Raw genomic sequence first — 14,724 nt, 5'->3', positions numbered from 1 at the left:
CCAAGATCTCATAAAAATAGAAAAAAGAAAAAAGGAACCCCACAAGCCGACACCTAAGCAACCAGTTGCCTTGCATCATCAACAGCCCACCGCGCCGCACGCTTCAACTCACTCTTCCACTCCGCCTCACGCCACTTAGCCCAAGCACTCAAACCCTCAGGCGGCTGAATACTCAGCGTATCATAGCCCTGCTTAATGATACGGTGGACCTCACGCGGGGAGAGATTCTTCTTCCTGATCGACGGCAACGCCACCGGCGCAGGCTCATCGGCTTTAGGACTAGCGGCAGTAGCAGCAATGGCGCCCGCGCCCTCCGAATGGAAGAGGAGGGTGTAGAAGTGAGTAGACACGGATTGGAGGGTGTCGATGGCTGCTGAATGCAGTTCGTTGGCTTGGGACATTGCATCGACTGGTTTGGAGGAGGCTGAAGCGGCTGATGCTGCGTTACAGGAGCGGGACAATGAGTATGCATTGCGGAATTTGGAGATGATGGGTCCTGTTTCGACGAGCTTGTAGAAGAGGTCGTCGTAGGAGGCTGGGTCTGGGAGGAATGTGTCACCGCCTGAGACGCAGAATGCGATTAAGTCTGCGAGGGAGGTCGTGAGGGTTTGGATCTTGGGGTTGCTGGTTAGATCGGAGGCGTAGGTTGTTAGGAAGCGCATGAGGGAGAGAAGAGTCCGCCAGAGCTCGGACCAGTGGTAGGCGAGGCGGATCTTGTTCTTTGAGAGATAGGTTAGGAGGCGGAGGGTGATTGCGATTGTGTGGCTGGAAGAATTGTTAGTAATGTATGCACGGCTAATGAATACAGTGGATGGTTGTTGCATACATGTAGATGTTGACGTCGAGGCGCCGGCGAAGGTTGTGCGTAATAGTATCGATGGCGATATCAAAGATGACGGTTGCGACGACCCGGTCTCCGCTGACTAGGGGGAGATAGGGTTGTTTTTGTCGACAAATGCGGACCTTTCGCTTGACATCTTCGCTACAAATTTGCTTGCAGATGGTCGGGTCTTCGACCAGGATGCGAAGTGTAAACAGGTTTAGTTCGGCATAGTGCCCGACCCGCGGGGATCGATATGCATGTTGGAGAAGATAAGAGGACAATGAGAGGAAGCTTGAGAAAGGGGATTCTTCCTCGTTGCTTTCTGGTTTTAGATGAACCAAATGGTAACCAAAGAGCTTATTGGCGTTTGTGAAGTCGTATGTGGCCATTAGAATTGCGGCTTCTTGTGCCGGGCTGCCAGAATTGTTAGTTTCGAATCAATGGATTCTCCGCGCAGAGAACTTACAGATCAGCGAACAATGCCTTCGCCTCTTCCGCCGAAGGAGGGTTCGCTTTGTCTCTGGCGCCAGGAGCGAGCGCTCGTAGTCCAAAGAAAATCAATGTGTTGGTCAAGCTCCAGCCTTCTGGAATATCATCCTGGACAGCAATGTAGCCATTTCGCAGGCGATTACAGGCCAGACCGACACCCTTGGCAACTTTTTCAATACTTGACTCATTCACGAAATCATCAAGTCGAAGCTGGTAGGGATTTTGGAATTCAAACTTGTTGTAGTTGGCCAATAGCCCCAGAAGGAGGAATGGGTCGAACACTTGCAGGGGGGTATCAGAATCAGAAACATACTATTGGCAAATGTCAGTTATTTTCATACATAGAAGCAATATGATAAATCAAACCTTCATAAGCGAGGGGAAAAGATCCCTGTGTGTAAGATAGGAGACCAGGCTAGTTTTGTATGCTCCGCTGGTAATGGCAATGGCCGTCTTGATAGCCTTGAGCCGCACATCGACTAGAAAAGTTAGGATCAACTACCATGATATCGGTTAAGAGCAGAATAGACAAAGACTTACAGTTACTACCATTACGAATGATTCTGTCCAAGATGGCCACGAAGTCGGAAATGACATGGTCCACTTCGTCGAGTCCTGCAAGAACAGTGATGACATCCGAACTTGGGTTTGTGTATTTCTTGCTCAGAATGCTCGTCAAGAAAACACTCAATGTCTGTGAAACAAGGTTAGCGAATATGCCCCGGATATTGATCACGGGGTTCTTACATCTAGTGCATAAGAATCCGCCGGGGCGACCCCAGCTGCTGCCTCGCGAATGGCACGGACAAAGAACCGTCGAGTTTGGATCTAGTGATTGCATCAGCTGTTTGAGTTTATTTTCTGGGATTCTTTCTGTATCACGGCTTACCTGTAGATCGATTGTATCGTCTGGGCTCAAATTGTCTAGGATAGCATGCAGTTGGATCCGGTCTGGAGGTAGCAAGAAGAGTTCTCTCCAAAAGCCCTCCGAGGGGTCTGCATCATCTGCTGCCTATCAGGTTTATGTTAGCAATATCACATAAACATGGCTTTATGTCCGTACTTTGAAGAGATTCTCATAGAGCTGGACAATCTTAGGTTTGAAGGACTCGGGTCTACTCTGCTGGGTAAGGGGTGAGGCGTCCATGATATTAGACAGGATGATCTGCAACGGTTAGATCGCCAGCATTGGACCTCGGGAACAAAAATAGTAAGGTTAATTTAAAGTCGAGTTGATTCAATTGCTTCGAGGTTCATGAAAAAGGGACACCAGCCACTTTGTCAGCCGATCCAGCCACATGTCCTCTACACTTGGCAATGTGTTTACACTGTGGGATAATTAAAAGAGGAACAATTTTCAGTATATTTGTATATTAAACCGGTGGATCTATACAACCCATAATCTACATTTTGATACTATTCCCCGCCACTTAGCTGCATTTGGAGGTGTGGCATCCTCATGAGGGGTGAGCGAGGTCCCCTCCGAGGAACGGAATTCTCCGCGGTCTGGGGATGACTCAGCTTCCGAAAAACGCATTGGATGACAACATTGGGAATCAATTTGTTCTGAGTTGGGATTTGGTCATTCTACCTAGATAGTCGAATTAAATAGGGCAAAAAAGAATCAGCTGGTCTCTCAAATAAGCGTCTCCTTTAATTAGTCTATAATTACCAAATAACCTACTAAATCGAGGAAATGGCGCCACTGCTACAACTGCTGATGTGTAGAAATTACTCGACGCTTATTGGCTAGATCTGCGTCATGCAACTGCCTTACGTAATTAACTCGGGGCCACGGGGGAATCCTCAAAACAGTCAGAGATTCTTCTTCTCAACTTTATTAATCAATCCTTCAACCATCTTTCTCACACAATATCCTATGACCCAATAGCAATTTTCGTCGAGGTTCACTCCCATTTCACATCGATTGCTCCTCGACCATGAGCTTCTCTACCGCCATGCAACGTCCTGTGACATCATCCGCCACACTCCTCCGATGGGCAAAGCCCTCGGCAGGACGCCTGCGCACTTTCTCATCATATGGAAACGCTCACCTATCCTCCAAGCGGGATATGCAAACCGCAACCGCCTACCGTCCTCACTCGCTCCCATCCTCCTTCCCGCCTCCTCGAAGCACCGGCGGCGCCGACACTTCTATTTCAGCTGAATTCCCTCCTTCCGACATGAAATCATACCAGAACACATCACAAAGCACATTGTCCAATGTGAGCCTACGGGAAGGCGAAGCGCAGAAATCGAAACCGACTTCCGCTTCTCCGTCCGCCTCCAAGACTTCCCCGAAGCCCCGTCGGCCGCTTCGGGCAAGAAAGGCAGCCATGAAATTGTCCTCGGTGGCCATCGAGGAACTTCGGAAATTGATGGCACAGCCGGAGCCGAAGTTCATTCGAGTTGGTGTAAAGAACCGTGGCTGCTCGGGTCTCGCCTATCACCTGGAGTACGTGGAGAAGCCAGGAAAATTCGATGAGGTAGTCGAGCAGGACGGCGTGAAGGTCTTGATCGACAGCAAGGCTCTGTTTAGTATTATCGGCAGTGAAATGGACTGGCAAGAAGATAAGCTGAGCAGACGATTTGTTTTCCGCAACCCTAATATCAGTATGTGGCCCCTCCAAAAATTCCAGCATCTTCTTAGATTCGGTTTACTGACTCATGATTACAGAGGAAGAATGTGGCTGCGGCGAATCTTTCATGGTTTAAGCACACAGCTTGAGTGCACAGCTTAAGCATTCCTTTTGATATTTTCTTATACGGGAATTTCTCGGCGTCTTTCTTCTCGGTGCATCGGACGGCGTTTTCAAAGGGGGTTTGGACATTCCACGACTACCCTTTTGTTTGAGTACATACGCTTGATATCCAGTTGATACCTTTATCTACTTTCCTTCTTTCTGCATTTTTCTACTGTGTCTCATGGTCACTGTGGGCCTGTGGACTCCCAAGTTGGCGGGCCATGTCAAGAGACAGGCTAGAGGCTCGGCCAATAAACTGTTGATTCTTTTTCTTTGTCTACGGAGACATTCTTTCGAACCCTTGCAAGATCAACCATGTGATGTCTTTGTGTATAGATTAGTCCAAAGGACATTGATGATGACATGTGATATAGTTACTTACCTCAAAAAATTCATAAACATTTACTATAAACCTGCTTCCTCGATGCTTTATCTTTCTTTCCTTCCTATTATTAGCATTCTAGGGTTGTAGAAACCCCATAGTATACAGTTGTTGTCGAGAATGTATCACCTGACGGGATATGGTCCGAGGCTCCCGGGGCCGGAATGGGGTAAGCGCCGCATCTCCAACTTGAAACATACGAGTCATTGCTTGTATAGAGCGGCCTCTATCCATTCCACATAAAAGCACAATATTACCCCCTACCTAAAACATGGCCTCACCCTTCCTCTCTCCATACGCAGTAGGCGAACCAGACACCGACCCGCTCCTCATCACCGTCCGCTTCTCCGCCTCAATCCCCGATCTCCAACTAGACGTCCCAGAGCCCGAGACCACAACAGGCGCAGGGCTAAAGCAGCTAATCCGAGCCGAACTCCCTAAACCCCTGTCATCCCATCGCCTGCGCCTCATCTACGCTGGCCGCGGTCTCGAAGACACAACCGCAATAACAGTCTCACTAAAGCTCCCGCCATCACCAAGCCGGAGCCCTCGCCCCGCAGCAGACCAACCCGAGACATCAGACGACAATGGAAAAGGCAAGCAGGTGGTGCGCGATACCCGCCTACGTCTCTACATCCACTGCTCGATCGGCGACGTCGCCCTCTCAGAAGCAGACCTAGCCAGCGAAGCAAGCGTGTCATCAACAGTCCTTCTGCAACAGAAGCAGCAGCAAACCAAGTTAGGCAAGAAATCCACCGCCAAGGATGTCTCATCTCTACTCCCAACATCTGCACAACTGCCCCGCCACCCCCAGCCCCAGTCAACCACCACCACACCAGCACCCCGCGGCTTCGACCGTCTCCTCTCAGCGGGCTTCACGGCGGCGGAGGTCACCGCTCTGCGCTCCCAGTTCCTGGCCATGCAGTCTGTCTCCCGGACGCCGGATACTATGCCTACTGGCGACCAGCTGCGGGATCTTGAGGACCGCTGGATGGACGAGGGGTCGACGGCGGCGCAGGTGCAGGGTCTTGGTGGGGAGGGTGGGGTTGGGGATGATGAGGGTGGGATTGGATCTGGGTCGCGTGGGGCCATGGATGATATGCTTTGGGGGGCTGTTATGGGATTCTTTTGGCCTGTTGGTTGTGCGATGTGGTTGCGCAGAGAGGAGGGGGTTTGGAGTTGGAGGAAGGGGGTTGCTGTTTGTGTGGGTGTTATTGTTAATGCTGTTTTTGGGGCGATGAGGATTATGAACTAAGGTTGTTGAGATATGCGACTTTCTCTCTTTTGTTCTTTGGCGTTATGAGATACCCCCCAATTGAAGCTATTTGGTACTTTCTAAAAAAGACTTGGGGACTTATTTGGGCTGTTAACCGTTGTATTAGAGACCGGGATTGCTTGGACCAAAGACTTGGTCTAGCTGTATCAAGACTCGCCGGATGCTATCATACATAATGGCAAAGATGCGCGCGCGGGAGAGAATAGTCTTGCTAGTGTAGACGTAAAAGCAGAAAATAAAAGGATATGAAACATAAGACCGAGTATACAAACGCCAGCGCGAAACCCAACCGCTAATGGAACTTGCTGTAAATGACAGCGAAAATCAGAAGAACCAGAACCGTAATGATAGCAATAGTGATCATCCGATTGGTAGCCATCCTAAACAAGACACGAGAAGTCAGCAACCACGTCTAGATCGAGATCAGAACGAGACAAAGGGGAGTCAGTACCTACGAGCCATGCCCCTCAAAGTCTTGATACTAGTATCAACGTAACCCTCACTCTGCTGCAAGTTATTCCGAGCATTCGAGATCTGCTCCCTCTGCTCATACAAGGTACCGAGCGTGCCGCGAGCAACATCCTCCGTCTCCAGCGCCATGCGCTGACTCTGTTGAAGCCGCGCCGAGCTGCGCTCTAGCCGGTCCGTACCGGAAAGCAACTGCTGTCTTTGTTCGAGGTGCTCATCCTGCGGCTCGTCGGTGTACCGGTCGCCGAATAGTGCTTGCCGGTCATCCGAGAGGGACTTGAGCTTGCGCTTGATCTCGTCAATGTCGGTTGAGTAGTTGCGGAAGCGGATGTTGACTTTTGACCGGGCTGCTGAGGGGATGTTCTGCTTCTGCATGCGCAGTTGGTCGAGCTAGATGAGGATTAATTGGGTTAGTATCTCTTGTTCTTGCGGTTGTTCGTTGCTCTCGCATTGAGGCGCATGAAAAGCGGTTAAGGGGCTCGGTGGACTCACAAGTTCTGTTGCTTCTTCGAGGACTCGTGTTGCGTTGCCGATTTCTGCTTTCCGTTGCTCGCCGCTTGCCTCGGCGATCTGGTCCAGCTTCTGGTTCAGATCGGCTTGCACCAGCTTCAACTCGTTCTCGTAGCTGGCGAACATCTCCGAGCCGGTGTCTGTGTTCAGTGGGTTTGACATGGTGGTTGTATGATATGTGTTCTAGCTTAGGTGGAAGTGAAGATCGGCTGTCTGCAGTGGTGGTTGATGTGTTGATGTAGGCTCCACCTTTATCTGGGGCGGGTGACGCTGTTCAATAGTGCTGAGTGGCGGTTCGGTCAACGGATCTTGTTAGGGTGGCTTCGCTTTGCAAACGATGTAGCCTGGCTTTTCCGAAGTACTAGGGAATACAAAGAGAAAATAGTGAAAATAACCAAAGGTGCCGATAGGAACAAATGCTGGAACAGGAACGGGTGACGGTGAGATGCACGTGATTCATCTAAGCCGGGGTTGCATTTGCGACATGCATATGACATCTATACACTCTATTTTAGATCTACAACCATTAATCTTCTAGAAGTTGCAATAATTTGGAAATAGAATTTGATACATAGCATTAGCGTAACACCAGGCCCACACAAAACAATTCGCCTTTTCAATAAACATCCAAGATACCCCTTTGGTATACAAGATCATGGAACTTTCTCAAGCCTCATAGCCATTTATGACAGGAAATTCTTGCTATCTTGATCCACAATGATTGCGCTGCGCTTCGCATCCAGGAAGAGGTCCTCGCACTCAGCAATATCAGCCTCCTCGATTGCGCCGGGGCGGCCGTTGACGCGCGAGAGAATGCTTGCGGGGGTCAACAGCTGCAGGGCATACCGCAAGCTGACCTTGCTGCCATGCTCAGAGACCTTGTTCAACGCAGGTTCTGTGATATTGAGGCCTTCAACCTTGGCGCGCAGCCGGATGATAGTCTTGATCTCCTCGGGGGCGTAGGGGTTGGTGGGGATGATAAGAAGGCGGGCAAGCAGATCAGGGGGAATACCGTGTGCGGCACTGATTTCGTGGGTACCGCGGATAACGGTGTGACCGCGGTTGGATGCGAGGATGACGATCGGGGAGATGCTCGATTCAAGGGCACGGTTCAGATATGTGAAGCACTCAATGTCGAGCATGTGCACCTAGAGAAAAACCGGGTTAGAGATGTGATCTAATAATTCACAGGATAAACTTCTCCACGTACCTCGTCGATGAAGAGAACACCGGGAACCAACTCCGCGACACCCTGGTCAATGTACCGGTTGACAACCTTGTTGATTTCCTGGCGCAGCTTGTCCGTGATTTCCGTCTTCTTGGGCTTCATGAGCTGGCCCATCATACTCATCACATCTTGTCCGCCCTGGGGGCGGGCGTTGGCCATATCCAGGTCGTGAAGGGTCACATCCTGAACAATCTCCTTCTTCTTGTGAACCTCGCCTTTGGGGACAGGCACATACTCCTCAGCCTCGAGATCGAATTCGGTCGCATAGGCATCGGATCGCCCGACTCGCTTGCATGAGCCGGTGTTGGCTTCAATGTAGATGACATCTCCGACTGTGACACGCTCCTTCTGGATGGCTTCGTAGATGCTGGGGTCCAGGCGCAGCTTCTTGGAGCCCTTAGCGGACTTCAATCCAATGATCAGATGGCTAATTGTGCGCCCGTATCCACCCAGAGGGTTCTCGGCCTCCTCGGGGGTAAGCTCTGTCACCTCTCCCTCATAAACTTCCTTTGTTTCGCGAACACGGAGGCCTGTCATACGTTAGCTTGAATTTCCACGCTTGTTGCGCTTTCCCTATTGTCGCATTGCATACCAATAGCTCTCCGGAAGTTCTCCATCAATGCTTCGGTCTTCTTGACCTCTGCAGAATAGATTTCACTGCCAACAATCGGGCAGAAAGGAACCTTGGTTCCCAGCTCCTGCGATACAGCAAGAGCCAGAGCAGTCTTTCCGGTACCAGGGCCACCAGCAAGCAGGACAGCCCGTCCAGCCATCTTCTTTGACTTAATCAAGTCCACCACAACACCGCATGCCTGCCCCATGATTTGAAACGTTAGTTATCATTACTGCAAACCAGATATCCTGGTAGATTCAGCGTCGTTATCCACTCACCTCACGGGCAGCTCCTTGTCCCACAAATCCATCGGCGTTGTTCTCCGGAGTTCCATCAGAGCGCAATCCAAGACCCCGAATGTGCGTATGCGCTGCTGTCCTGTTCTCGCGCGAGTTACCCTTCACTTCACTAATCTGGACCATGTTTGGAAGAGGTGTAGCCGAGTAGAGCCACGGGTATTAACGAAAGATGAGTCAATCGGTTGAAAAGAAGGAAGTAAAAATAAATCAAAGCTTCAAAGAAATAGCCTAGATAGAAAAGAAAGGTAACGCGATGGTTCTCTGTGAGATATGCTTCTGGCCGAAATTCGCGAGCAAGGGATCGTCGAATGAGAACGCCGCCCCCAGGGCGGTGTACTGCCCCAAATTCTTCCCTGTTAGACCTCTCCTCCGCCTGTTGTCTATTAACGACTTTCTGGCTCTTTGCATTTTTGACACTCTGCGAGGGTCCGATACCTGTCGAACACAATGGCAGGCCTACACGCAAGATCAGCAATGGCCGCCCCCTTCTCTTTGGCCTCGGCCTTCCGCAGTCTTTCCATCGCCACACCGAAGCGATCCTTCTCAACAACGCCGGCAACACAATCGGTTCCGAAACTACCGGAAACCGCCCCCGTCTACCCCTACGGACCATCCCAATGGTACAAGCAGGCAGACTCCGGTCTCTATGGAGGCGCTTCGATCCGATTCGGTAACAAGATCTCTAAGGGACGCAACGCAGGCAAAACGCGACGAAGCTGGAAGCCCAATGTGCGCCGAAAGAAGATCGAAAGCGAGGCTCTTGGCGAGTCTGTGTTTATCAAGGTCACTCGTCGCGCCTTGCGATCAATCTACAAGGCCAAGGGCCTAGACAACTATCTGCTTTCTGATCGGCCAACACGCCTCAAGGAGCTCGGTCCTTTCGGATGGAACCTTCGACACCAGATTATGGAGACCCCGACGATCAAGGAGAGATTTGCAAAGCAGCGCAAGGCCTTCGGCGTTCCTGAGCCCCCAAAATTGGGCAAATGGATGAGGGACCACAGGCTGGAAATCAGGAACAAAATCGAAACCCTGGACATTGACGCAATGACCAAGCCTCGCACATCTTCTCGAAGCACCCAGTCGTACGCTCGGTAGAGCAGTTTGGACGACCTTGCATTCCGACGGAATGGACAGGCGCTTGTATCACTATCCTGAAGAGCGATGGACGGTTTTTTGGGCACCGCGGAATTTGTGCCATCTTTGTACACTATCTCGTTTCTTATGGTGGAAATGATGGCCACAACTTTCTAATTTGGGTGCGGTCTCTTTTTCAATTTGCATATTGGGTCTTCTGTGTATTATACTCCAATCTTACTTCATGTTCACTTATCAAGACGTTTCATCTAACTCCGTTTTTACGCCAAGTCTATAACAAGTCAAGAGTTATACATGGAAAAGTCGGTTTGCACGTTTTAAGCCTTTTTTTTACCGCCTATATTCTAGCTACAATACCAATAAGGGCGAAAATATCTACATACTAAAAAGACATCTAAAAAGACTACCAGAAAGACATGACAAGGCCGCATAAGCGGCCTACTATTCCTGTATGTATGAAGAGAATATAGCACTCTACCGAAATCAAAATTCCGCCGAGCCAAAGAGGAGTGGAAACATGAGCGTCTCATCGTCAATGCCATAAGCACTGCTAATCCGGTTCTCAGGTGGAGAAAAAGCCTGGGTATTCATGCCAGCCATCGATCCAGGATGAGTTGGATCACGGAAGAACGGACACTCTTCGGAGCACATGTGACTCCCCAAGTTCCCAAGCATAGTTTGGTCATGCGGTGCCGGCATTTGGTGGTGGAATTCCTCATTTAGACTCCTAGGGAAATCCTCCGTAGTCATCTCGCGTATCATGCGCAGGACACCCCGGTGCATGATGATCGACGTGAGCAAAGGCATCTGGGACTGGATGTAGGAAGCAGACTCCGCCGAGATGCGCCTCAGTGACGGGTCTTCCTCTGCCGTTCCGTAGAGTGGAACTTCTTTGGCTAGAACATCGAAGACATCGCGCAAAGGTTCAGCTTGAACCCATCGCTCAGCGAGGATGGCCAGTGCAGTTGAGCAGGCGCGTAATGCTTCTGGGACTTCTCGTGACCGGTAGGCGATGGTTTGATGTTGAGGTGGAGTTGCCCAGAAGCAGTATAGAAGGGTGATACCTACAGCGACTTGGCTCAGGAGCTGTTTACCGGACCTGGTCAGTTGATGTGGAAATGAATAGAGGGTCAAGAGCACATACCCCAGGCCATAGTTGTGCTGTCTGTCGGTCTTTTTGGAATGTCCTAAATGTCATAGCAATCTGAACACAGGCTGGGACTGATCGGTCCCCAAAGCCATTACAGACATTTGCTTTGGTTGGCTGGTGCAATAGAAGGATCGTGTAGTTGTAAGCCATGCCGACCCATCGATCGCTCGTGTAGCTTTTGGAGGCAACATCGCTCAATAGCCGTAATTGAGACCTCCAGGAATCTAATTCGCCCAGCATGTGTTCTCGCCATGTCGTTGAGGCATCGATTTCTTTGAAATCAGACCGCATCATGGTGCTGATGATCCGGGATTGTATACGTCTGCATCTGAATAGGTGAAGGGCCGGTGAGACATGTGTTTTCTGCGATGGTGTTTCTATTTGAATGCGGCCATCCTCTGATCCTTCGTGGTGAAGGTCGGCGTCTCCGACGTTTGAAAAAAGCTATCATTGTTAGTATCTCCCATGTCCTTTCCTGTGATCCTGATGTCAGGTTATTGAGAAACGACTTACCTCCACGCTAATTTGTTCATCAATGATATTGTTGGGGATGTGGTAAATCCAACTGATAAATCGATCCAAAGCATAAGCAGACCAGAACACTCGACGGCGGGTTTGGACCTCCAAGGAAAACGCTGGATTCGGCACCTGCGGCTCACTCTCAGCTAAGTGAAGTTGCGCCATGACACAATATCTCATCATTGCAGAGACAATGGTGACAATCATCTGCGATGATGGAGAATGAAGTGCGTGCAGAGTCAGAAGGAGATATGCCTGGGCATGTAGAACAGAATCGGGTTGCGCGAAAACGTGGGCAAGATATTGCATGGCAGTGTTATACAAAGACTAGGCTGTTAGCTTTCCCTTTGGTCGTAGATGTAGTATTTCATATGCCCTTACTTGAGAAGTAGCAATGTCATCGACCGAGACTCGAGGTGTGAGAAGTAGGGCAACAGCATGCACCTAAAAGGTATTCAAGTTTAATATAAATTCGAGATAACGAATATTTGATTCATACCATGGTTACAAAATAGGCCTTCCATAGAGACTGCTGATGTCTAGCCTTATCCACCTGTGAATGAGCCTTCCACGATTCATACCAGCCGAGAAAAGTGGCGAGATGGAGAAAGGGATATCGTGGGTTAACTCGTTCCAAATATATTTGAACCAAGCGATCAGATGCCTCATTTGAAAGCCGCGGGATACGATCTGCTTGTAATACCTGATCTGTGAACTGAGAGGGAATGTGGGCATTTGGACTTTCAGGTTGTGTTTGGGGGAACCCGGAGGAATTGGATCTTGTGAGAGTAGCTAGTATGCCAATCAACAGGCTGGAATGTCCACATTGGCCATGAGGATCTGGCAAGCCTTCCACTGCATGGGGGAATGGTAAGGCTAATGATGGGCAGGGGGCCGAATCCCGCAGAGGCACAGAATCTGACGAGGCCCTGGCTTGAGGCATACTACGAGGGTATGGTGGCCTCGACGCAAGAGAAGTGTGAGAAACATGGTCCGTCTCATTGCCTCTTTGATGTGGAGATTCCTGCGTAGATGCTTGCCGGCTGACAGAGAGATTCTCTGGTGTCCCATCTGGAATTTGAGACTCGAGGTCTACAATTCTTTCTTCGAGAGCTCGGGTGTATCTATAAAGGCCGTTAGCAGGTTACTTGTGCCATGGTTGACTCGACCTACTCAGTACTGACACGAGCCTTTCGGCTCACCGGCTCACTTGAGAGGCATTCTATATACAATCAGACATGATTGTCATGGTGTCTATGCCATTATATACTTACCCTTATTCGCTGCTGTGCAATTATCACACGGTCTGCTTCCTGTGCACTAGCTCTGGTTAGTTTTTCTGCGATTCAAGGCTGTAATCGAGTACACTCACCTTTTGCTTCCGTGATCGACACCGTCGACAAGCCAATGCTTTCTGCCTTTTTCTAGATGGTTCGACTTTGTTTCTTTCCATTCGGACTCGGCATTTGGTGGCTCACTGGGATCGGACTGAGATGTCCGATGACGGTTCCGTTTTGAACTCCATCGATCCACGTGACTAAGGATTTACCAAAAGGATGAAGACTGGAAGACTGAAAACCTTCGTTATTTTGTCTTTAGCTTCAGTACAGTTCATTTATAGAGATAGCAGACCAATTATATTCAAGGCCAAGTTCAAACTATTGGTGAAATTGCTGTGCAAACTCATCGGCATATCAAAGTCCGTCGGACATTACAGCCTCCGAAAAGAGTCGGAATTGTGTACTTTAAGTGCTGAGAGGGGTAACAATTTAATTCAACTCGTTTCAACCTTCGCTTTTGAAATATTCCCGACAGCAAAGAAGACTACACTATAATGCCTCAGAAAATCACCGTTGCCGTGGCGCAAGCCCGCACTCTGTCTACACTTGAGTTGACCCTCGCTGCTCTCAAGAAAACCACCCAGCATGCAGCTTCAAAGGGTGTACATCTTCTGCTCTTCCCAGAAGCTTATCTAGGCGGGTATCCTCGTACTTGTGACTTTGGAACTGCTTTTGGCGCGCGTGCCCCCCATGGCCGGGATCAATTTCTTGAGTACTTCCATGCTGCCGTTGACCTGGGCGATACGCCTGCTGGAGCGGGAGATGACTGGGTGGAGCGCAAGCTTCCGGTGGCTCAAGGTCGAGAGCACCGTGGTGATGGGACAAGAGAGTTCCTCGAGCGGGTGTCCCGCGAGACCGGTGTCTTTATTGCAACTGGCTTGATTGAAAAGGCCGGGGGAAGCTTGTACTGCTCCGCGCTGTATGTCGATCCATTGCGGGGTATTCTGGGGAAAAGAAGAAAGGTCATGCCAGTAAGTACATGGTCATTTATTATTTCTGCTGTCCACTGTAGTCAATTTGAAAGATACCTACGTATAAACTAATGCTGACCTGAAATTGTTGAAAAAGACTGGCTCGGAACGTCTTGTATGGGCTCAGGGCTCTCCCTCTACCCTAAAAGCCGTCACTACGGAGCTCAATGGAGTTAAGCTTACTATTGCCGCCGCTATCTGCTGGGAAAGCTTCATGCCTTTGCTTCGTCAAAGTCTTTATTCGCAGAATGTGAACATCTACCTCGCACCCACAGCTGACAGCCGTGACACTTGGTTGCCTCTTATGCGCACTATTGGTGGCGAAGGCCGCACTTTCGTGCTCTCTTGCAACCAGTGCGTGCGCTACAATGAACTACCATCCTGGATCACTGAGCAGAATAAAACTACAGAAGGTACGTGGTATATGATCACCCTCGGTTTGTTTTACCTGGTTGTTCAAACTGACTCATCATCTCTTAGAAGCTCCAGACCGCTATATCTCGCGTGGTGGCTCCTGCATCGTCGGCCCCTTAGGTGAAGTTGTGGCTGAACCTATTTGGGAAGTCTCCACTGATGATGCGGCTGATGGCTCCAGCATTGGAAGTGGACTTGTGATTTCTGACATTGACTTGGAGGATTGTGAGCGTGGTCGGCTTGATATGGATGTTGCGGGAAGCTATTCAAGAGATGCATTCCGGTTGACGGTTGACGGGTTGGACTTGAACCCTCCTCCGTTCTAGGGAGCAAGTGCAAAAGCATTGCAGTTGTAGTAACACTCAGAAGACTAAGAATCCATTCGGATATGGATATAAGA

General features: G+C 49.8%; 8 protein-coding genes across 8 annotated transcripts; 4 read left to right on the top strand and 4 right to left on the bottom strand.

Moving 5' to 3' along the window:
- Positions 1-53: 53 nt before the first annotated feature.
- On the bottom strand, positions 54-2,459 carry N7471_000757 (ARMH3 family protein; the record flags this gene model as incomplete). The annotated part of the gene is made up of 8 exons (XM_057273478.1): positions 54-765; positions 827-1,237; positions 1,290-1,624; positions 1,679-1,791; positions 1,853-2,006; positions 2,060-2,140; positions 2,202-2,324; positions 2,376-2,459. 8 exons carry the CDS (start codon positions 2,457-2,459, stop codon positions 54-56), a joined length of 2,013 nt encoding a protein of 670 aa, XP_057141657.1.
- Positions 2,460-3,252: 793 nt separating this feature from the next.
- On the top strand, positions 3,253-4,027 carry isa1 (Fe-binding Fe/S cluster assembly protein ISA1; the record flags this gene model as incomplete). The annotated part of the gene is made up of 2 exons (XM_057273477.1): positions 3,253-3,925; positions 3,990-4,027. The coding sequence occupies 2 exons, from the start codon at positions 3,253-3,255 to the stop codon at positions 4,025-4,027; spliced, it is 711 nt and encodes a 236-aa protein (XP_057141656.1).
- A 682-nt stretch (positions 4,028-4,709) lies between these two features.
- Positions 4,710-5,693, top strand: N7471_000755 (DSC3 family protein; the record flags this gene model as incomplete). The annotated part of the gene is made up of 1 exon (XM_057273476.1): positions 4,710-5,693. One exon carries the CDS (start codon positions 4,710-4,712, stop codon positions 5,691-5,693), a length of 984 nt encoding a protein of 327 aa, XP_057141655.1.
- A 162-nt stretch (positions 5,694-5,855) lies between these two features.
- N7471_000754 (v-SNARE protein VTI1) lies at positions 5,856-7,114 on the bottom strand. The gene is made up of 3 exons (XM_057273475.1): positions 6,675-7,114; positions 6,166-6,572; positions 5,856-6,094 (listed from the first exon to the last, which is right to left on the bottom strand). The coding sequence occupies exons 1-3, from the start codon at positions 6,852-6,854 to the stop codon at positions 6,007-6,009; spliced, it is 675 nt and encodes a 224-aa protein (XP_057141654.1). The 5' UTR covers positions 6,855-7,114; the 3' UTR covers positions 5,856-6,006.
- Positions 7,115-7,375: 261 nt separating this feature from the next.
- rvb1 (RuvB family ATP-dependent DNA helicase pontin) lies at positions 7,376-8,955 on the bottom strand (the record flags this gene model as incomplete). Its single annotated transcript, XM_057273474.1, has 4 exons — positions 7,376-7,840; positions 7,903-8,450; positions 8,513-8,732; positions 8,812-8,955. 4 exons carry the CDS (start codon positions 8,953-8,955, stop codon positions 7,376-7,378), a joined length of 1,377 nt encoding a protein of 458 aa, XP_057141653.1.
- Positions 8,956-9,279: 324 nt separating this feature from the next.
- N7471_000752 (mitochondrial 54S ribosomal protein bL28m) lies at positions 9,280-9,930 on the top strand (the record flags this gene model as incomplete). The annotated part of the gene is made up of 1 exon (XM_057273473.1): positions 9,280-9,930. One exon carries the CDS (start codon positions 9,280-9,282, stop codon positions 9,928-9,930), a length of 651 nt encoding a protein of 216 aa, XP_057141652.1.
- Positions 9,931-10,413: 483 nt separating this feature from the next.
- N7471_000751 (uncharacterized protein) lies at positions 10,414-13,052 on the bottom strand (the record flags this gene model as incomplete). Its single annotated transcript, XM_057273472.1, has 8 exons — positions 10,414-11,016; positions 11,075-11,524; positions 11,594-11,926; positions 11,981-12,043; positions 12,099-12,723; positions 12,773-12,821; positions 12,874-12,919; positions 12,972-13,052. 8 exons carry the CDS (start codon positions 13,050-13,052, stop codon positions 10,414-10,416), a joined length of 2,250 nt encoding a protein of 749 aa, XP_057141651.1.
- Positions 13,053-13,433: 381 nt separating this feature from the next.
- Positions 13,434-14,650, top strand: N7471_000750 (carbon-nitrogen hydrolase family protein; the record flags this gene model as incomplete). Its single annotated transcript, XM_057273471.1, has 3 exons — positions 13,434-13,910; positions 14,008-14,323; positions 14,391-14,650. 3 exons carry the CDS (start codon positions 13,434-13,436, stop codon positions 14,648-14,650), a joined length of 1,053 nt encoding a protein of 350 aa, XP_057141650.1.
- Between the last annotated feature and the right edge of the window lie 74 nt (positions 14,651-14,724).

The sequence above is a fragment of the Penicillium samsonianum genome, assembly GCF_028829775.1.
Source record: "Penicillium samsonianum strain IBT 33392 chromosome Unknown utg000001l_segment0_segment0, whole genome shotgun sequence".
Lineage (NCBI taxonomy): Eukaryota > Fungi > Ascomycota > Eurotiomycetes > Eurotiales > Aspergillaceae > Penicillium > Penicillium samsonianum.
This window is presented reverse-complemented; position numbering and strand designations above follow the sequence as displayed.

What these genes read in the sequence shown, in the direction of transcription:
- N7471_000754 (XM_057273475.1), bottom strand. Translation starts at nt 6,854, where the DNA reads ATGTCAAACCCACTGAACACAGACACCGGCTCGGAGATGTTCGCCAGC. An exon ending in TCGAAGAAGCAACAGAACTT is followed by an intron (nt 6,573 to 6,674) that starts GTGAGTCCACCG and finishes ATCCTCATCTAG; the next exon opens with CTCGACCAACTGCGCATGCA. An exon ending in TTGAGGGGCATGGCTCGTAG is followed by an intron (nt 6,095 to 6,165) that starts GTACTGACTCCC and finishes TGTCTTGTTTAG; the next exon opens with GATGGCTACCAATCGGATGA.